General features: G+C 38.3%; 2 protein-coding genes across 5 annotated transcripts in view; one reads left to right on the top strand and one right to left on the bottom strand.

Annotated features, from left to right (window-relative positions):
* galnt13 (polypeptide N-acetylgalactosaminyltransferase 13) overlaps window positions 1-4106 on the bottom strand; it is a 40839-nt gene extending 36733 nt beyond the window's left edge. Inside the window, exons 1-2 of one of the 4 annotated variants that reach the window (XM_081603993.1) lie at window positions 3828-4106; window positions 3669-3744 (exon numbers count right to left, since the gene is read on the bottom strand). The gene's annotated coding sequence lies outside the window, so the exon portion shown is untranslated. Of the gene's footprint in view, window positions 1-3668 lie in introns of all 4 variants that reach the window. The other 3 variants (XM_081603998.1, XM_008403977.3, XM_081603996.1) reach the window with 3 other exon arrangements.
* A 2169-nt stretch (window positions 4107-6275) lies between these two features.
* rprma (reprimo, TP53 dependent G2 arrest mediator candidate a) lies at window positions 6276-7393 on the top strand. The gene has a single exon (XM_008403697.3). It carries the CDS (start codon window positions 6594-6596, stop codon window positions 6900-6902), a length of 309 nt encoding a protein of 102 aa, XP_008401919.1. The 5' UTR covers window positions 6276-6593; the 3' UTR covers window positions 6903-7393.
* The last annotated feature ends 14837 nt before the right edge of the window (window positions 7394-22230 follow it).

A 22230-nucleotide genomic window follows, 5' to 3' on the forward strand; every position in this document is an offset into this window, starting at 1 on the left:
TATTGCCGTTTTCAGATGTTTTTCTAAAATTGTTGAAGACAGCCTTCACTGTGTCATGATGAATATTGTCATATAGGTATTTTTTCTACTCTTCTTCTTACTAATACATTTGTACAAGGAGATCAATTGGATTACCGGTATTTGTAATTTCAGCAGTGGGCAAGGCTTTTGCTTTTTCATTTTTCAAAAGTTTCCCTCCAACAGATTTATTCATTTTCAACTCAAGTGCAAAAAGCTTTCAAATTGCTTGTATGTCTTTTTAATACCACAAAAAGAAGTAGCCTTCACACTTTTTAGATCCATTATAGGTTTTTCAAAACAGGGCTGTAAAATACAGAACAGTGTCATGCTACACACTGCTACAATTGTCATTAATGCTGCTGAAAAATTCCATAAGATCATAAAATGCCTTTTTTGTTAATCCATTTGTGTGTAAGTACAAAACAAGCAAAACACAAACAAAACAACTGGATAGTTTAAGGTAAACATATGCAATTTGGTGTTGTATCTTAATATCAACATTTATCCTCTGTTATCCCTTTTTACACTGATAAAAAAACAAGGAATACATGGTTTTGGTCTGGTCAAAGGACAGAGCCGTTTTCCTGCTGCCCCATATATGGAACAGCTCACAGTTGGAGCCCTCAACAGCGGTTGTTCAAGGTCTTCATACGGAAAAAGCAGCAGTGTTTCAGGAGGGATGGTCCTACACAAGTTTAGTGAAGCAGAATAAAAGGGTAATTGGTGTCTATGCACAGCTTCCTGACTATAATGTGGCACCAATGTCACAATTTGGGTTGGTTTAACTGCTGATGAAGATGGAAATAGTCTGTTCAGTGTAATGTGGAGTCTAAGTTATCTGCCACACATGAATTTCAGCATAATATTGCTGTAAAGTTACATTGAGGGCTGATTTGACCAGTGTACTTCCTTCCCCATGTTTATTGTGTCCCTTACATGAATGAAGTGGGAACAATTGTCAAACCTATTCTATAAAAGGTGAGATTTGTGCAATGCACAGCTGATAATTGTCAACAGATTCTCCCACATGAGCCATGGGTCTCTGCAGCTCCCCCAGAGTTACCATGAGCCACAGGTCTGCTTCTCTTTCTAATGGTCTCTTTGCTCAGACTGTCAGTTTGTGCAGGTGGGCTGTAAGCTTGCAGTTGTGACACGATCGTTTTATTTTTGGATACTGGATTGTCCACAGCCTGGGAATCATCATACAACATCTGTTGCACTGTACTAATGGACTTTGCTTGGTTTGACACCAAATTTTCAAATATAGTTTATACAAGAAATAGATTTTTTTTTTCTTTTTTATCATCTGGGAGTATAATGTAAGCCTATTTACCTTCATAATCATTTCAGCAGTGCATAATCCCTGCAGCATTTTCTGTAGGGAAACTAAAACTAATTTCCATTCTCATCCCTTGCAGCATGCTAATGACTCAGACTCCACAGACACCAACATATATTGTCCTCTGCGCTGCCGATCTACATACTCAGAGAAACTGATGCTGTTGCCCCGGGCAAACTTGTACCTCGTACCTCATTCAAAAACCAGTCAGCCACTGTCCAGCAGAGTGAATGCAGCATCCACAGGGCAGCGGATGATTTCAGACATAAAACAGCTCAAAAAAACTCCAGAAACACAAAAGTCTGCATGTAGCACATTACCTCCATTTACACGCTGTGCACAAATCAATGCTAATCGTCAAATTATGCCTGACATCAGCCCGCATCACTTGCATTGATGCATCTGGGGTAAATAATAAGGGGTGGGAAAAAAAATATAAGAAAAAACACCAACTTACTTGAAGTTCGTCCAAATGCAGGAGACTAAATTATTCCTATCCTCTGCATGGACTAATATCTCAGCTCTATGAAAACTTCAGTATCGCTAAGGCAAATTCTTCCTCTCCTTTCATGACATTAGCTGCCTTCTCGAGTGACAACTAATTGGGTTGCGGGCAGCAGTCTTTGTTGTGAAATGTCTGACACTGTTCTCCAAGTTGGATTACACATTACATATTTGTCACTTATTCAACAGGAGCGACTGCATTCACTGCATGATGCGGAGAGGCTGCTTAGCAAATTGGTTTCCTCTGTGAAATAATAGGAAAAGTCTTGCAGCCAGACTTGACAATGAAACCATGAGATTTACCTCGTGAGAAAAATAACAAGAGATAATGAAAAAAATAGCATTTAAATGCATCAAATTTATCACTTGGATGAATAAACATACAGCATATACAAGTACAGCTTAAAAACTATAAATATTGTGAATGTGATATGGCTTAGAGCTGATAGATATCTTGCATTTTGTTTTTTAAAAAAATGTAGATATTGCAAGCAGCTGGCTCATAGCATTCTGTGAGGATGGAAAAAGTGTGACAGTAAAGGCGATAACTGCAACCTGGACAGGATTGTCCAGCAAAATGCATTCAAGAACTTGAGAGAGCTTCACGAAGTGGAGTGAGGCTGGCCTTAGCACATCAAGAGCCACTACTGCAGACGTATACCACACATGGGCAACAAATTTTATATCCCTTATGTCAAGCTACTCCTGGACCAGATGCAACATCAGATGCAACTCATCTGGACTGTGAAGAAAAAGCACTGGACTGATGGAGTTTGGTCCAAAGCCTTCTTTAAAAATAAAAGTAAGGCTTTGCATTTCATTAGGAAATCAAGATTCTGCAGAAAGAGTGGAGAGTCACAGAAACCCCATAACTTGAAAAGCTGCCGACAAGCTTTTATGGAGAAGCTTTCCTTTTCCAGCAAGGCTTGGCGCCTGCCTACACTGCTGTTGCCAAAGGAACCAAAAGCTGGTTAATTGAACATGGTGTTACTGTGCTTGATATGGCAGCCAAGTCTGACCTCTGTAGGTTTGTGTCAAGAGGAAGATGAGAGACGCCAGATGACCTCAAGGCTGCTATTAAAGCAACGTGGGCTTCCATTCACAACTCAGTAATGCCACAAGTTTCTCATGCTGATCTAAATTACACACTTCTGAAGCCATTTACTTAAATCAAGATATTTGAAAACAATCATTTTCCCTCCACTTTACAAACATGTGCCACTTTTTGTTCACACATAAAATCCCAATAAAACACAGTTAAGTGTGTAGCTGTTTTGTGGCAAAACGTGAAATGTTTCAAAGGGTGTGAATACTTTTGTAAGTCAGTAATGGGCTGGATAATACACTAATTTGGCTTGCCATAGTTAATACTAATGTGTCAGTTTGGCAATTTGGTAGCAGCAAAAGTACTGAGGCTGAGCAAGGTTTTCTTTACACAATCCTCTCCGGAACAGAAGGTGATTACAGAGCTGATCTCTGTAAACCCATTAGGCTGTAGGACATTTTGGTCAACATGACAATGTTCATAGTCTTCTAAAACATTTCCAAAATGTCATGAAATACCTAAACTGCGTCATGTTTCCTCTTACCAATGATTATCTCATTTGTTGCTGGGTGTTACATGGATATCAGTACAGCAACAACAGCCAATCAATTAGGTTACTATTCAATCTGGATACATTGTTGCTATAAACTATAGCAACAATCTCAACAGAAGTACAGTTGCGACTGCATTTATAATGTGATGATAATATTCCAATGCAGGGTGTGAATAAAACAGAAAAGAAAAACACTCTCTGCTTACCTAAATTATGGATGTAGTGAACCGGTGACCTGATCCAGACTCGCTGCCAGGCAACGTGTTGAACATGATCAGATGCCTAAGAAATAAAGCAACTAATTTAGCTAAGCGAACACCGTCTGGAAATGACACCCAAGATGCGGTCCAGGGTAGTCCACAAACCAGTGAGCCGTTGTTGGTCCAGTCAGACCTCTCATGATACCTGCTTAGAGTCCTGGATGTAATTTCTAAGCGACACAGTTGAGGTAGCCGCAGTCAAACCGGTCGATAAGGAAACAGTCAGGAGGGTTTTCCTTATTTATTCACTCGGGGGTCTATCCACGCACCTGCTCCACGACTGTACATAGGAACGGCGAGAAGACGGCGAGATAATGCTCCATACAATCTAACCTCAGCTCCGCTCACATCGACCTGCATGTGTCCCTCTCCTTCTCTCTGATTGGCTGACAGTGACATCAATCATGGGTTATGTTGTGAAGTGGAGCCTCTGTGGCGTCTGGTGGCCGTTACTCTTTACTCTTACTTTTTATTATTATTACTATTTATTTATTTAGTCAGTTAATTAAAGATAGCAACCAACAGGAGCATTGTTAGAAAGAATTTGAAAAAGAAAAATAGTTAAACTTTTTTTTTATTTAAAAAAAAAAAAAAGCATGTTAAAAATTATTTAGTCCTCGTCTTTAAGTTTCCTTGTAGAAAGCAATACTTTCTAATACAATGAGTCGGGGACAGGATTGCAGTCTGTCTATTTTTGAGAAGTCGAGAGCTGCCATCGTGTCCAGCGCGAGCAAAAGTTACACTGAGTGCTTTCTAACACACATCAATAGGGGGCGCTGTCTCTTTGAGTAGCAAATAATGCGCGAGTCCCATCGCATATGTGTACGTGCACAAGTTGAATTGAATTGAATTGAATTGAATTGAATTGAATTGAATTGAATTGAATTGAATTGAATTGAATTGAATTGAATTGAATTGAATTGAATTGAATTGAATTGAAGATAAGACATCCAACCCCAACACAGGCATACAAATTCAGCAATATAGACATATACAGAATGAAAACTACAAAAACAGCAGAATACAGCCGTAAAAAAGACACATATCCAGATTTCCACATTTGAAGCAAACCAAAAGAGATCATTCAGAATGCTGCATTCCAATAGATACAGAGCAATAGCAATGGCAGTCTCACTTTCTATGGCAAAAGCAAGTGATACTGAATAAACATGGAAAACGTGGTTGTGCAGGAAGGCAACCTCTTTCCAACTGAGTGTTTGTTTCTCTCTGTGTGTCCTTTTTGTTGTGGGCTACAGTTGAAGTGATAGAAAATTTTCAGGCTTTTACGTGTTTTTAAAGGTGCAGTGTTATAAATGAATAAATTATAGGAATTAATATGATCAAGCCTCTATTATTAATTGTTTAGTTCATTAAATGTATTTATATTGTGGTCAAATGTCTGAACAGCCTTTATAGGTGGTTGTTGGTATGCACCCGGAACAGTGGCTACCCACGAAAAATCCAGATTTGAGGTTTAATCCCAGTCCGCCTCTTCCCTCGGTTAAATTGACTCATGTTGATCGATGCTGCCATCTAGCGGCAGTGGCATGAAAGAACACTTAAATTCAAATCAGAGCAGAGTTTGTCTAATACTCAGTAAAACTTTATTTCTCTGTTATGTACAGCAACGAACTCTGAGTTGTCTTTTAATGTGACACTTTCATTTGGCTATATAAAGGCAAATGAAATTGCTCGCCATTTGATTGTGTTCAATCAAACGGCGAGCAAAGGTGATCTGGAATATTCATAATTCATGATATATTTAATGATCATTTTTGAGCCAAATTGTCATAAAAGCACACTAGCTGATGTGTTCTGTTTAAATAAATCATGCTTATTTTAAAGCCGATAGAAAGTTTCAATAACAACTAAAGCTTGTATTACACAAGGAATTTCATTGTTTTTGCATGATTTGAAGAAAAATAAAACAACAAGCAATAAAACACTTGAATATCTTTTTAACCTTGATCTAAAGGAATTCAGTGTTTCAGCATTTTTATTTATTTATTTATTTATTTTACAGTTGCTGGAAGTGTGTTGCAGATTAGTGTAAAAATCGAATGCTGCTTCTCCATGTTTGATTTGGATTCTGTAGGTGCAGAGTAGACTTGAACCAGAAGATCCAAGTGGTCTGGGAGGTTGATGCAACAATCAGGTTCAGTGATTTTATAAACTAAGAAATCTATTAAAGCCTATTCTCTGACCTACAGTGTAAAGCCAATTTGATGTAATCAAACACGAGTATTTGATCAAATCAAATACGATTGATCAATTTTATTTTTTCACTGAGCTGTAAATATGAAAACGTGGACATGATAGCTGATTGTTACGTTACTTGACACAAGGTCAGCGGGGAATCTGTTGAAGTTCAGCTCCAAGATGAGTCAGATGCACACCCCAACACAAAGCAAGCTGAAACATTTATCAAAATCACACACAAACACACACACACATCCAGGACCCTGTGCAAAAAAATGTCCCACTATCATCATATCATCCTCCTGACTGAAGGTCTTCGCAGCCAACTTACAGTCTGTCCGCATGGTGGCGCTCGTGCTGTTTCCTCCAACCCAAGTAGCAGCAGTCTGGCTATTTAACCGCGGGGTGTGTGGATTCATTCCGCTTTGAAACTGGCAACGCAGCGCACCGGATCTCCAGTAATGCGATTCCAAAGCACCTTTCTAAACTCCAGAAGAGCGCTGCTTGATCCGGAGGAACTTCTCCAACTTCGCTCCTCATCTCCACTCCTCACTTGATGACAATTGCTGCGAGATACGATCTCTCCCCTGTTTGATTTTTGTCTTTATTTTTTGGAAAGTTTTCATTTTTTATTTTATTTTTTTTAATTTCTTTTTTTATGCCAAAGTAGAGATGAATAACACCGGGTTCAACCAGACTGAGGGCGGGCTGTTCAACAAGACAGAGGAGTTTTTCTGCTGCAACTTCTCCTCCGTGGTGACCGACAACGGCTTTGTGGCCGCGGCTCCGGACGAGAGGAGCCTCTTCATCATGCGGGTGGTCCAGATAGCCGTCATGTGCGTCCTCTCCCTCACCGTGGTGTTTGGCATATTCTTCCTGGGCTGCAACCTCCTCATAAAGTCCGAGGGGATGATAAACTTTCTGGTGACGGACAGGAGACCCTCCAAAGAAGCGGAGGCGGTGATTGTTGGAGCCTTCTGATGGACGAGGAGGACGCTGGCAGGACGTTGGTGCTGGAATCAGATGGAGAGGGTGCGACGATCCACAGCCCCGAAAACAAGGCCCTGTTTTTTTTTTTTTATGTTTTGTACAGTTTATAAAAACCTGAAAGAAGTGCTCTGTATGTATAAGGGCACACTGACGGGGACTGAGGCGCACAGCTGCTCACCTTTATTCATGTGGCCTTTTTAATGCCAACAGTCTCAGAGAGGTGAAGTGCGCTCAGATCCTCTTTAGTTAAGTGTCCAATCACGCACTGATCTCATTTAATAGTTGTAAAACATCAGTCTGACGCAAAGGTTTCGCATTTGTTGCTTTACAAACGCAAGGGGGAATTAAATGTTGAACGTTTTTTGCTCTGTTTGGCATACAATGCGGCAAGACTCTGGACAAAAATATGTACCAATTCACAGAAATGATGAAAGGCTGAATAAATTCCTTCTGTAATTAAAAACTCTTTTCCTCTTAATTGATATTCTTTCACATATCTTGCTTTGAGAGCTACATTTCACTTTTTGTTCAATTATATCAGTTTTAATGAACTGAGGGGGGAGAGGGGTTGAGGTGTTAATTTAGAGGAAAATAAGTCAGGAGCCCCATCCCCCAAGAAACATTTTGTTTAAAAAAAGAAACGACGTGTGGGAATGTGGTTGAGAACCGAAAGGGAAAATACTTCCAAGTTAAAACCTCTACTGATTTCTAAATGTCATTAAAAAGTTGTTAGAATCAAATTGCATGCTTGACTTTCAGCATTTTTGTGTGGGCTCCCTTTGGACAGAATCTACACTATACAAATGACTAATAATTAGTAACATAGTAGGGCAATAAATATTACACGTTACAATTATTTTTAATTGGGTCAATCTTGTTAGTCTGTAAGCTTACATTTTTAGCATCATTACATTTTTTGATAACCTATCTCAACAATTTAAATGGAATTAAATTAAATAGTTTACTTTCATTCATCACTGCAACAGACTGGCGACCTGTCCAGGGTGACCCCGCCTCTCGCCCGGAACATTAGCTGGAGATGGGCACCAGCAACCCTCCCGACCCCACTAAGGGACAAGGGTGTAAAGAAAATGGATCGATGGATAACAACACTAGACAAAATAACCAGAATAAATACAGAAAAGGAGTTTACACATTCTAATTTATTTTAATAGGGAAAAAAACTATCCAAAGCAGCCTGGTCCTTCTAGTTGTTTCAATTGAATAACAACTTCAAGAATTTTACAAAAATTTTAGGACTCTCTCATGAATGCTAATTTTGGCTAGTCTCTTTCTTATTGTTGACTTGTGATTAACCATTAACTATTTCCAGACTGACAACTTGTTTTTCTTCTGTTCTTAAATTGATTTAGCTTGTGGAAGGATGTGTTGCTTTTGAGATGTTTTTGCCTACTTCATCTTGTCAGACAGGGTCTTTTAGGTGACTTTTAGATTTTTCCAGACAAGAGACTAAATCAGGAGTTAAATGTTGTTAGTCACATATAAATTATGATTTAACAAAAGGAAGCAATTATCTTTTTTATATAGTTTCAGGTTGGTTCAGAAAATGTAAGTGTTTGTCCTGCTTGAACGGGTTTAGCATTAATGCTAACATTCCAGCAACCTTGACAGCAGAATCAGCTTCTTAACTGTGACAACTTTGTTGCCATTGGAGGAGAAAAATGTCTCCATGCCTCTTTATTCAATGTAAAATGTTTTATTTGAGTCTTTCACTGTGATCCTCTGACAAATGGGGACCCATCACAACTTGGGGCGAGGAAGGTATATTCAGAAAGATAATTCTAGATTGAGAAATCAGTACTTATTTAAGTCAAGGGACAATTTAGAAAATATATAAATTAAAAAACTGAATTGAAATCACTTAAAAAATTATGCAATGTTTTAATTTAATTGTTTTGTTTGGTTCGTACATCTTAAAAAGTGCCTGATTTCATGTCTGTCTTTTAGCCATTCAATTTAATTGAACAATTTATTCTCAGAAATGTGAATTAAAATCAACTTAAATCAAATGTACACATATTGTTGCATCAATTTTAACATTTACCAGCACATACAAGTGCAGTTCTTAGCATATCTTTTTCTGAATCTAATTAAACATTGGCCAACCTGATCAACAGGCTGGAAAAAAAATAAAGAGTGAAGAAAAGTTCATGATTATGTAGCGTTTGAAAATATGCCGCTTCCGTGACATTTCTTCCACATTTTTAATTATGTCTACATAGAAGCTGCAGATATAGGTCCGAAGCACTTATAAGAACCTTTTTATTCAAATGCCTCTTATAAAAGGAACCTCATTATCTTAGACTTTCTTTATTTCCTCTACCTGAGGATTCACGGAGCCTTTCGCATCCTCACTCCTTCTGTCAAAACATCTGTCGTGCTCTGCCCCGGGGTTCATCTGGCTGCCAGCTCCCCAGGAGCATCAGAAATTACTTGTCTTGTCAATGCGGTGACGAAGGAGCCACGGGCCAATATGCCGCTATGCTTCACTGCCCACCTGTGCTTTAATACAAAAGTTAAAGTGAATCAGCTTACATTCATTAAAATGCCCTTCATCTTGTCTCTCTTTTCTCCCGTTTCCTTCATCTTGACTGTTGTGTCATGTTTGACAAAGGTCCCCTTCTGTCTGACAGCTTTGAAAAATTAACTGCCATGGCCCACACTGGACGTCCTTGTATTGATGCTTAAGAAACGGATACAATCTAAAACAATGACTCTGCCACTGCAAGTGAAACTGAAAATACAGCAAGAACGTGACTCACGCATCACTCCACAGACTTCCACACTTGGAATGCAGAACATCAATTTTGGGATTTGAGTAAATTCATCCAACTGCAGCATCTCTGAAAACATAGAGCAATGCATCTGCAAAACTGAAAGATTGTCATATTTGATTTACTGAGCTCGATATTTTATTTTATTTTATTTTTTATTTTTTTGCAAGATGTTTATCGTTATTCATGCTGAAGGAATACATAAGTCAACTTGAATTGAAAATATTAAGAAAACATGCACTCGGAATATCACTGTTGAATACTGCAATGAGGAGATCAATTGAGGAGATTTCATCAGCATCTTAATTACTAAAATCTATATTAATCCAGCTTTATTTATTAATTAAATACCTTTCATCATCACAAGAACCAAAGTGCCATTGCATAGAATCAAAAACCTTGAATACTAAAATGCAAGATACATTAAAAGCTTGCATTAAAAGTTGCCCTCAGTTTATATAAGCTGAGGGCAACAATTCCATCCCACTGCCAAAACATATTGTAGACACTCAGAGTTTGAATGTGTGATAAGTGAAATATAAAAAAATAAATAAATAAAACAATGATTCAGGAACTCCTTGGGGCACACTGTGATATTGTGATTTTATACATTAGGCTGCTCTAAATGTCAACAAACAAAATATCACAAACATATCCTCGAATGAGTCATCATCAAATACTTAAATCCTTGAAATACTTAAAAGATGTATGAATAATAATAATAATAGAAACAGTGGTGACAAGATGTTTATTTATTTATTTTTTTTATTACTAAAGCATATTTTCTCAATTTCACACATAGCTTGTGCTGCAGAAGGTTAGTTTAGTGTGATGCAGTCAGATCTGTCATCTTAAAGATTTCACACCCCGGTGCTCTGTGAAATTCAGGAGATACTAACAGCATCCATCTGTATCCTACTGTCAACAAGCTGATTGTGCCCAGCAAGACCTATGTGCTTCTCCTTCCAACATGCTCAGATATGTGCTTTGACTGCTACTCTGTGCAAATCTAAAACGGCTAGTCAGGCTATTAAAAATTCATGTTTCGAAATCCTGACGTAATCATGTGTTCTCGCATTTCTTCCCAAAGGCAGAGAGTGTTACAGGTCAGAGGGGCGTAAAAAAAAAAAATCACTGTTCACTACTTCAGCATGTACCAGCTGTCTAGGTAAAAAATAAATAAATAAAAAAAACGTATGTGAGCAGTGTAGCGCAGAGCAATACAGCATCAGCTCACTTTATCCCATGCCGACTGTCCGTGGACTGTGCTCAACCATGACAGCATCTGTGGGGTGTTGATTGCGGGCTAAAACAGGCTTCACGTCCCCACTTGCTGTCTTATGATTGGCTGCTGAGCAGAAGCCCGGTCAATGAACTGGATAGTGACTAAAAGCCCCAAATAGCAGCAAGGCAGCCACACTCAGTCCCCACGTTTCTCTCCTGTTCTCCCACAACTGATCTCCTGGGCTGCGGTGCCACAGACACATCAGTCAATGTGGTGTGAGATCTATGTGGTTGCATCATATTTTTAGCTCCCTCGCTTGGCATCGCAGTCAGTGAAGCTGGAATTTGTCATTTCACACAAACTTATCCATAATAATATTTTAATTAAAGTTGAAAAGAAGGCTGAGAAGAGCAGAAGAAATTAGTTTGCATTAGCTGTTGATGAAAGAGGAAGTCTTAAAAGTCGAGCTTTGAAAAATCCCCACACTCAGGTTTTAATTTTTATTACCTTGCGCCTTCAGTTGTATTCAGAGGATGAGTCACGGCTGTGTTGTACTGCTGATTGTTTCACACAGAAACATCCCAGGGATTTAACATCTGAACCATGCTGCCTTTAATACTTTCCTGTAAGCCACAGTGTGTGTGTGTGTGTGTTATTTTGTGGGTGTATCTGAGCCGTAAAGAAACAAAATCAATGCAGCGTCCACTCAGACTGAGGAGAGTCCCTCTTCTTGTGGTGGCAAAGACTTTACCTATCAATGTGTGTAACTGTAATCATAGAGCTAAGGAAAACACAGTCCATCACTGCTACTATAATCAGAAAGAGGAATAAAAGTCTGGAATTTGGTTTAACTGAAGTAATTTTTTTAGGTCCAGGTGAGTATGAAACAACATAATAGGTTACATCAATATTTTGGTGTTTAGAGTTGTATCCTCTATCGGACTGTCATTCTGTCCATCAATTTATCCCTCTGTACAGCTCATCCATCTGTCCATCATCCAGCCATCCAGCCTTCCTTCCCTTTGTTTGTCCAAACTTTCAAATTCTTTCAGAAACCCAGGATGCTGAGCCCCTGCTGCAGGAAGGTAGAGCATCCAGCGTGTTATCAGTGCCCTGTTACCAAAGGCCAAAAGCCAGTATCCACAATAGTATGTGGGTGCATTAGCACAGGTTGTACGGGTGACTTCAATATCTGTGAAGACACAATGAGTGCTGAGTCGTACAGACAGACTTGAGAGCCGCTGGATGTTTTCATCTAGACAACCTTTTTTTTTATTTTTTTTCATTCAAGGACTTCATTTCACCAGGAAGAACATTCTGCACACATTTATCAAAAGGTAAACGCTTGTTTGTTTGTTTTCATACAACTTGTCAAAAACAAATCAAAGTAAATGCATCTGATTTTACTCTTTTTGACACCTTTGGTAAAGATGTGTAAGACGTCTTCACATATTTTGTTCTTCTAACACAACATACTGATTTCTTTTCTAAAAGTATTTTAGTCTGGGCACATTTGGAGGAAAAGACCACATTTAATTATACTTTAACTTGATTATCAACCTCTTGTCTATTTCTATAAAAAATACACCTCATACCTTATTTGTTTATACCTTACTTGCTAAGTTACTCAGTGTTTCTCCTTGTTTCCCTGGATTAAAACAAAGATGTTATAAATTACTGAAAAAAACTTAAACAAATATTCCAATGAAACCTATAATACAACCCATGTTTCTACAGGAGTTAGAATCGTTCCAAATGTATAGCTTTATAAGATTAGTAACTTGTGTTTTCCTTCCTCTTTGCCCACCAGCTCAACCTAATCAGGTTTTTGTGTGTAATGAAGAAAAATAGCTTTGTGCATACGGCAGCTTTTGTTAAATCAAATTATATATTTTTTTTATAGTGAGACACTTGGAACTCATTATTCCCTTCAATCATGCAAATGCATAATGAGTGTTCATTACTTTGAAATAATAGCTGTGATGATGTGATATTGACCCTGTAATCCATTCCAATTCTTGTGAAAGCGTGTTTCAGGGTCTATTGACCTTCCAATCACGGTTCTTCCTGGCAGCTACATCTGCTCCTAAACAGCCTTCTCTCTGTGGTGCTCTACTTCAATAGGGAGGATGCTGAATGCATCACTAACATAAGGTAAATTTCCTCTTAATAAAGCTGTTAGTTATGCAGCTACAAGGGTATAAGTGCAATAATAATGAGCATCCTTTATCTAAAAGATCATGATCATTTGCATCATATTGCTTTTAAGCTTTAGTTTTTACATCCACGTTGGAAACTGTTAAGATAGATATTAAATATGGAAGATACGGATTTGGGGAGTTATGTCTGACCTGGAATCTGTCCTTCATTATGCTTGAAGAATTCCACATTATCCAAGCTGTATAAACTTATGACCGCCTAAAATGCTTTCTTCGCCTCCTTTTATTTTAACATACAAAACTGGGTATAGTTAAGAACTTTGTGGCACAGATGTGTCTTTATCAGTGAGATATTTGACAGAAAAAGGGAGTTACATTAATTAACTCCTCACCTCATTTGGTCCGTCTGAGGTTTTGTCTTTCCATTACACTGCTTAGCTGATTTAAAGTTTTGTATTTGGATTGTGCAGAAAAGTTTTAAAGCACTACCTCTAAAACTAATGTGCTGAACAAGCAAATTGCAGGACAATAAACTAATATAAAACATCAGAGCACAAAATTGCTCAAAATTCAAATGCTGTAAACAGAAATGCAACCGTTATGAAAGAAAAACATGTCGGCTTAAATGCAGCCAGAACAAAAAATCTACTTGTATTTATGTATGTGTGATTGGTGGATGGATGTTGTTAAATACTTGTACCTGTATTCTTTTTGAGGATCAGTTCTCTGTCTGTTCATTCAATATCCACACCATGCCAAACTTCTCAACCCTTTTCATGCCACTATTTAAGCATTCATCTGACTTTTTCTTTCCTTGATACTATAGGGTGATTTCAGAATTACGTTTTCTTTTGCTGCAGTTTAAAGTGCTAAAAACACCTGAAAAGATGAAGAGGAAATAACTTTTTAGCAGGAGTCCAAGTGACCATGAGGAGAAGAGATGGTTCTATTTTGACATCAGGTTCACAAAGGCACAACTTTCCTGTGCCTCCTGCCACCATCATGACGGTCGCTTGCTCTCCTGAGACCTGGATGACACAGAGTAGAGGTTTCTCTCTCTGGTGTTCTACCACTTCCCTTCATATGGAGTGGAATAGACAGTGTGATACCTCAAGGCAGCACTGCTGTGGCTACACAAAATTAACCCAATTAATATTTATGACGCTTCTGAAAGCTTTTTCCAGCGTTTGAGAGTTGGCCTGATCCGTTGGCTGAGCAAAGATACACTGATGTGAACTGCGCTCCTCATTCCTGACTGTAGAAATAAGCAGTGACAGTTTGGACCTGGCTGCCAAGCAGCACTGTCCTACCTGTCTGGGCGCTATTCTCCTGTGCCCCCGCTGTCAGGTGCACTCAGTCACTGTACAGATCAACTTTATCCAAGCTAACCACCACCGCGATAATCTGCAACTTGAGTTTAATGTTTCAGCCACCGGCACAAATAGTGCCGTGCAAGTGTACTTATTCTCCTTAACCTCTTCCACATTTATGATCAAATGTGACTCAAATGTGTTTTATTGCCATTTTATGATCATCTTGTACAAAGATAAAAACCACTGTCAAGTAGTTTTAACAAAGAAATTTTTTTTTTTTTTTTAAATAAATATTTTCAAATATGCAAATATTTTCAACTGGAGAATTTTGGTCCAAGTGGCAAAAACATTTAGACACCACCGATTTAGATTCAAGGCCAATTATGTGTTAAAATGGCCCAGTCAAAGTTCAGATCTAAGCTTTGTGAAAAAATTACAAAATTGATGTTCCAACATCTAGTGTGACTGAGCTTAAAGATATTTTGTAAGTAACAATAGATAAAAAAAAAAGTTTACTTCTATCCAAAAAACTCTGCTATAACTGAAGCAAACATGAATTTTACACATGAAGGCTGAAAACCATTGGACACCACACTTTTCAGATTTTTGAAATCTATGTATTCTTTCACTTCACATTTATGCACTATTTTGGATTTAGTCTAACAAATAAAATAACACTAAAATATACAGTTGCAACATGACAAAATGTGAAGAATTGCACGTATTTTTAATCTAGCTGTCTTAGAATGCAGTTAGTTCATAATTAAATAAAGAATTCACAAATCTTTTTTGAAAAAAAGTTTGCCTTTCTAAACATTTGCTAAAGAATCTCCTAACAACAAGAACAACATCTCCAATCAGTTTGTTGCTGTGTTGCAAGTTGAGTAATGTCTTCCCTGTTTCCAATCTGATGCCATACCTTGGGAATTTGTGCCTAATGGTGCACCTCCTGGTTGTGTCACACCACATGAAAGTAAGGCTGAGTGCTGTATGATAAAACCTCTGCAGGGTCATGACTTATTGAGCTACCTCAAATTGCTTCTCAATGCTGCTGCAAGCTGTTCCTCCCTCAGGGCTGGCTCCATTATCACCCACCTCTTCCTGAGGGTATTTTGCAGTGACATCACCTGCTTCCATACATTTAATCCACATCACACTTCTGGTTTTTCCTAAGAAAAGTACAAGAAATGTAAAAGAAATCAATTATTATTTTTTTTTTTTTTTTACATAATCGGGTAAATGCCAAGCAGGCCAATTACTGCAGGCGATAATATTTTATCATAGACAGGTTGCTTAAAGGGGAGACTTTGGTTGGTAGAGATAAGAAGGTGCATTGATGGGACAAATCTATCATTTAGCAGAGGACACAGAGAAAGTAGTTAAAGCAGTGAGTCAGAAAAATACAGATAACTTTAAATATTATCAAAAAGGGCATCAATTACTCTGTCTAAATTATCTACTGTTCGTCACAAGTCATGTGTGACTTACTGGAAGTCGGACAGGATGACATTCAAAAAATGCCACTAATTTAAGGGTGCGAGTGTCTCACTCAGACACTGTGAGAGCAGTGACCATGTAGCTGTGTATTAATTTACAGCTGCATGTGCCAAAATAACATTGAAAAAAAAATCAGAAATTTGATTTTCCACTATAGTCAGACTGTACACACTTATTTATTCATTTAGTTAGTTATTTGAAGTAAGTTCAATCTCACTCTTTGGTGTGCACCATTCATTCTTTTTCTTATATTAACTATATTAACTGTAAGAGTTCTCACAGCAGGTACCAAAGCAACTATGAAGTGTTGAATTAGCATGTGGGTGCCTGTGCACATGTGTGTGAAATGACATCCCAGTCCAGCTAAGCTGCACCTTTAAGCTTCACAGCTGTCACAAAGGATCAGCATCCAGCCGGGCACGCTCCGGGAGCCGCTTTCAGAGAGACCTCTGCTGCGCTTCTTCTCACAAACCAAAGGTCAGCCCTGTCATATGACCAATAAACTCCAGTCTGTTTGACTGCATCACTTTGCATCAGCTCAGGTTCATAAACAGTTCCTTGAAGTAAATTTTGTAGGACGATAGCAATGCAATTCTCTGATGAAATTGGATTTTTAAGGATATATGTGCGGAGAAGTAGACTAGGGACTGCAATTCTTACCTTGGTTGTCCCTAACTAATGACTGACTTTCAGACAAAGCAGATAAAATATTACACATGAGATTGGGATAATTGTATGACTGTTAATCTCTCTAAGAACAAACTTTAAAGAGATGTAAGAACATGTTCTTCACGTCTTCTGGATACTTAGAAAAAGTATCCGACAGGCAAGTTCATATTTGCACTAGCAATTTCACTAAGAAGTTGCTTTTAGATTTTAAATGGACTCCAGACTCCTTCACTCAAATTGTTAAATTCTAATTAGCCTGAAGAATAACCTGGTGAATTATGTACACAGCTGCTAAAGTCGTCACATATAATATGTTTGATCCCACAGTGTTGCACCTGGCTTGTGTTAGAGGTGCTTTGATCTATCTCTCTGCTTGTTTTCCGCTCTTTGGAACCATTAAACAGCTCCCTGGTCCCTTTGAGGCAGGACATTGATTAGGGATAAAAAAAAAAAAAAAGAAAAAGGAAAGAGCAGTACAGACGTCTTTGTGCCCAGAGAGACCAACAGTTGTGTAGGTGGCTTTTACAGTGGCAGTGTTGTAGTGACAGGGGACTGAAAAATGATGTTTACAACAATGCTGGCATATTTTTATGTTTAAAAAAAAACTGTATGATGTTTGTTCACATGGAGTTATATTTGATATTATATTTTAATATCAAATATCTAAAAGATTGAGGTGTTGCCACTTACTTGCTACAGTTTAATTAGCAGACAGCTGATTTACATTTTATGGCCTTAATGTACTGGTACTTTCTGTACCTTTTTCTGCAGATCACAAGATATTTACACCAGATTTTTACATGCACCGCTAAACAATGCATTTATTTTTTCTTGTTCAATGAGCTTATGTGTAACTCACGACTTAATATCTAAAATTCCGTTTTGAAGGCTTTCAGTGTGGCTGTAAAGTGACACAGAAACAGCAGCTATAAAGGTTAGAAAGATTGGGCCTAGAAAGATGTAGCCTTATGGAACGTTGTAGTTCAGATTGTTCCACTTTGTTGAACAATTTTCTAAATTTACAAAGATTGCTGAGATATTAATTGAACGTTTTAAGGACAGCTCCAGAAAGAGGGATCTGTCTTAGAGTGTTGAGTAAAGTGCTGTGGTCAAAAGTATCAAAAGCTGTAGAAAGATCAAATAATATCAGTTCTAAATGTTTATTTCCCATTCATATGATGTCTGAGGTCAATTAAAACTTTCGAAGTCCAGTTTTTGTATTAGAATTGTGTCTAAAGGCAACCTCAAGGACATCAAAATTTGCATATGTCATTTTGGTTTTTCGCTTATATGAACCTGGTTTTAAGCCTTTTTTTTAGAAATTTTCAGAGGAGTTAACATTTATGGTTTACCCTGTTTAATCAAACCCAAAAATAGTTATAGTATTTGCGTCAAAGTTCTCAATGTTTGTACCCAATGTTTGTTTTAAAAAAATGTTTGACCAGTTGTGTACTTTCTTCTTGCCATGAATGCAATAAACATGCAGATAAGCACGGTTCAAATTAAATGCCATTTCACAAACATGCCAGGTCTGATAATGTGAGGCACTTCCACAGCAGACACAATCACTGAACCCTGAAAAAAGACAGTTCAGATACATTAATGAAGACCCAAAATTAACATGACATTGAAGCTCATAATGAACTTATATATCTGACTGAAATATTATTTATCAGGTCAAGCCAGGTACCTACTAATGTTGTAGTGTCTTGGTGTATTAGCAAAAATTATGTACTTATTAAAATTTGAGTAACACAGGAAAGTACGTGTAAGTATGTAATGATGACCCCAATATACATTTTTCTTGTTTTTTAGGCACATTTTTGAGTTTTGGGGTGTACTTAGTTAATCACAAACCATTACTTTTCTTGATTCAGTCAAGAGTGTCATAGTGTGTGATTGTGTATACCTGGAATTGCTTTTAAGTTAATTAAGAACCAGGTGACGGTCAAACAATTGATTAAATTACTTTCAGAATTGACCAGTTGTGTACTTTCTTCTTGCCATGAATGCAATAAGCATGCAGATAAGCACGGTTCAAATTAAATGCCATTTCACAAACCTGCCAGGTCTGATAATGTGAGACACTTCCACCGCAGACACATTCATGAGAGCTGGAAATAAAGATGTTTGGAGCGTTATCATCCTGCCTTGTCGCCTCTGCTGTGAGAGAGGCACAGGAGCATCAGGGCTGTCATTAATCTGCACCTCGCAGTTGCAGCCAATCTCAGGAACTGCAGCTGGTGCCCTGACTCAGACTCTGACCTCCTCCTCTCCGCCACTTTCAGGAGTGATCATATCCCTCGACAACGCCTCAGGGTATCACCTGACTGGCGGTGCCTTTCACCACACCTCTATTCACACATTTTGCCCATCAGGGAGACCTGCTCTGGTACCTGACATGGAAAATCTGCGCCGTCTGTGTTCCATTTTAAAAGCAGTGCTGCCTAGGTTTTTACTGTCTTTCTGGTCAGAGTGTCAAACGTGACCAAAGCACTCAATTCTAAGCATAAATTCATATTTACTGTTTTTTGGGGGTTTTTTAATAATCAGAATGAGAAAATATTGACACTTGGAAAGCTTTTTAAGTAAATCATAAGTTAATTTTAAATGGTGATTAACATGTTAAACCAGACCAAGATTTATCAATTTGTGGTAAATGTTTTTGGTGAACATTGTATCTTGTGATAGTTTTGTCTAATTCTTTAACAGTCTTCCAGCAGAAAGTTTCGCTTTCCCTCCACACCTACGACATGCAATGTGTCCATAGTAACCGTTGTCAAGCACAACATCTAGATCCAAATCAAAACTAAGGAGCATCGCAACATCCCAAAAGCCATTACCTGGATACACCCATTTTTGGGCGTAATCTCTGTGTAGACTGAAGTAATGCTGGAGCAGAAGGAGGCTCTATCTTTTACTGTTTGTTATTAATGGTCTTCTCCAGCGGGCTGCACAGTGGCGCAGTTGGTAGGAGCTGTTGCCTTGCAGCAATCCTGGGTTCGATTCCCAGCCCCGGTCTTTCTGCATGGAGTTTGCATGTTCTCCCTGTGCATGCGTGGGTTTTCTCCGGGTACTCCGGTAATTGGCCTCTCCAAATTGCCCCTAGGTGTGACTGTGTGTGTGCGTGGTTGTTTGTCCTGTGTGTCTCTGTGTTGCCCTGTGACAGACTGGCGACCTGTCCAGTGTGTACCCCGCCTCTCGCCCGGAACGTTAGCTGGAAATAGGCACCAGCAACCCTCCTGACCCCACCAAGGGACAAGGGTGCAAGAAAATGGATGGATGGTCTTCTCCAGTTTATTTGTAGTCTATGCAGATTCCTTTACTATGAGTTAACCCGTTTTTTTTCTCACTCCCAAAACGATTCCCCCAAAATCACCTTTAGCTAAAACAAACCAAAAATAAAAGGTTTAATCCCTTCTTCTAAACACGTCAAACTTTCAGAAAAGTTAAGGCATTCACTTTCACTCAACTAAATCATTAGAGACATTTGTAAATAACATAATCCTTGACTGATTAAATATTTCACATGGCTGTCTGGTGCTTATGGTGATAAACAATATTACTTCTGTCTGTCTGGGCCAGTGCTCTTTCACCAACAGAAAGGGCTGGCCCAATGTGCCAGTCATGTTATTTTCTTACATTAAATTATTCAACACTTATTTAAATGTTTGTGAAAGGACCACAGTGGCTAGAGGGGTAGAAGATAACTGATTTGTTTGTCCACCATCAGAGATAGAGAGATAGAGACCCGCTTTCAGTAATTTGAACTGTAGAAAGCATTGGTCCTAATACAGAGCCTTGAGGGGAACTTTTTTGGACATTTAAGTAACTTGAGTAAAGATCACTGGGATGAACACACTGCTTATTGCAGGAAGGATCATTTAAAAATCATCTGATTATTCAGTCTGACTGACTGACTCTGTGGCGTAAGATCACTCGATCTGGTATAAGGTGTTATAAAAATGCCACAGACGGTTTAGTCCGTTAGTTTTAAGCATCCAAGGATTTTATAAAAGCCTTTAAAACGGGAAGACACAGTCACAGCCATGTCTGAAAGTCAGACTGATTCGAAATCAAAATATTATGAAAGCCCAAATATTTATTTAATAAGCTTTCTCATTGTAGGCAGGGAGCAGAATTTAAAATGTGTTGATAGATTCCTGATAATGATGAAGAAGAGATAGGAAATAGAAATCTCTATCATTATTTACAATAACTGCTTTGTTGTCCAGTTCAGTGTCTGTAAAACAAAGTTGCTCACAGCTGCATGCTTCCATCCCTCACATTAACACCGGCAGGCTTCACACATGAGACAGAATTAAAATCAATGTGCATGAATCCATGGGATTTTCCAGTAAGAGCCACAGCCTGTCACGTATCTTCAATAGCAGACAAGAGCTCCACTGTCACAGCTTCACCAATATATTAGATTGATAATAGCACAAAACATTATCCTCCTGTAAAAATGGAGCCAGAACAGTTAACAGGTTGGGTTTTTGCAACAAAAGATCTCGGTAAAGGTTGAGCAGGTCCCTGCTGGTGTGACCTAAGGGCAGAGAGAAAAAGCAGTGCTCTACTGCTTCCTCCTTTCATCACGCAATGTACATTCAATATTAACAAAACAAGGAGAGGGGGTGCTTTGTGGTAGACTGACAAAAGAGTATTCGGGGTACCGTATCTTGGTTTTAAATTGTATTCTCTAAAAATAGCTCTGTGACTGTCTGTCAAGCCAGGCTATTCTAGCGAAGCATTGGCTGATGCACAGAGTGTCATAAGGTTTCTAAATCATGACATGTTAAGCAACTTTTTCTCCTCTCATTGTTGTGGGAAAAGGAAGTTTGAACAAAAATGACAGAAGAAGAAAAAAAACACATATCCATCTATAGTGTCAGTGACTGGCTGCTGGACAGCTGTCAATTCAGCAGTCTTCCCCATGATAGTGTTGGGCATACTATGGATACAACACAAGATTTCTGAATTTAAAATATATATTTTTTAGGTTTATGGAATAATATCACTTTTAGGAAAACTGCGTTTTTGGTTTTGCTGTAATCTATATTTATCAAACTGAGCATAAATAAAATGTTTGACATCTATAACTCCACGTGTAATCAATCTACATTACTATTTTTTTAATTAGAGATCCACCAATGCACCTACTACATTGTCCCTCTCCATTTTTTCCAAGCTTTACGTAATGTGTGCATCTTTTATGAATAATACCATTGGACAGCCAAGCAACAACAGTCGGCCCTGAAGCGGTGCATATATTGGATTCGGTCGTCCAAGTAATCTCAGCAGAAGGAGCGCATATGTAGAAAGCGCACACATATACAAACAAACAATCTAATGAGATGACAGGCTGAACAGAGACTGCTGGGAGTGTTTGACAACCTGTCCATGTTACAGGCTATTTCTGCAGCTGATGATGGATGAAAACCCTTAAAACCGAACATGACATTTAGAAAATTGTTCATATCAAGCTTGAAATGTAACAACAAACTGTGTCAGCAGCTGGATTTGTCAGACGCAAAGAGTTGAAACAAACACTGTTTAAGTCGCAGAGTACAGAAATTTATCAATTATAATCAGAGAAACTGATTATCTACATCTTTATTTGAGTTTCTGCATTTGTTCTTTATGTCCCATTCACTATTC

Source organism: Poecilia reticulata, chromosome 2 (genome assembly GCF_904066995.2).
Source record: "Poecilia reticulata chromosome 2, P_reticulata-male-v2, whole genome shotgun sequence".
Classification (NCBI taxonomy): Eukaryota; Metazoa; Chordata; class Actinopteri; order Cyprinodontiformes; family Poeciliidae; genus Poecilia; species Poecilia reticulata.

Excerpts from the sequence above, each read along its gene's own strand:
- rprma (XM_008403697.3), top strand. The coding sequence starts at position 6,594 with ATGAATAACACCGGGTTCAACCAGACTGAGGGCGGGCTGTTCAACAAG.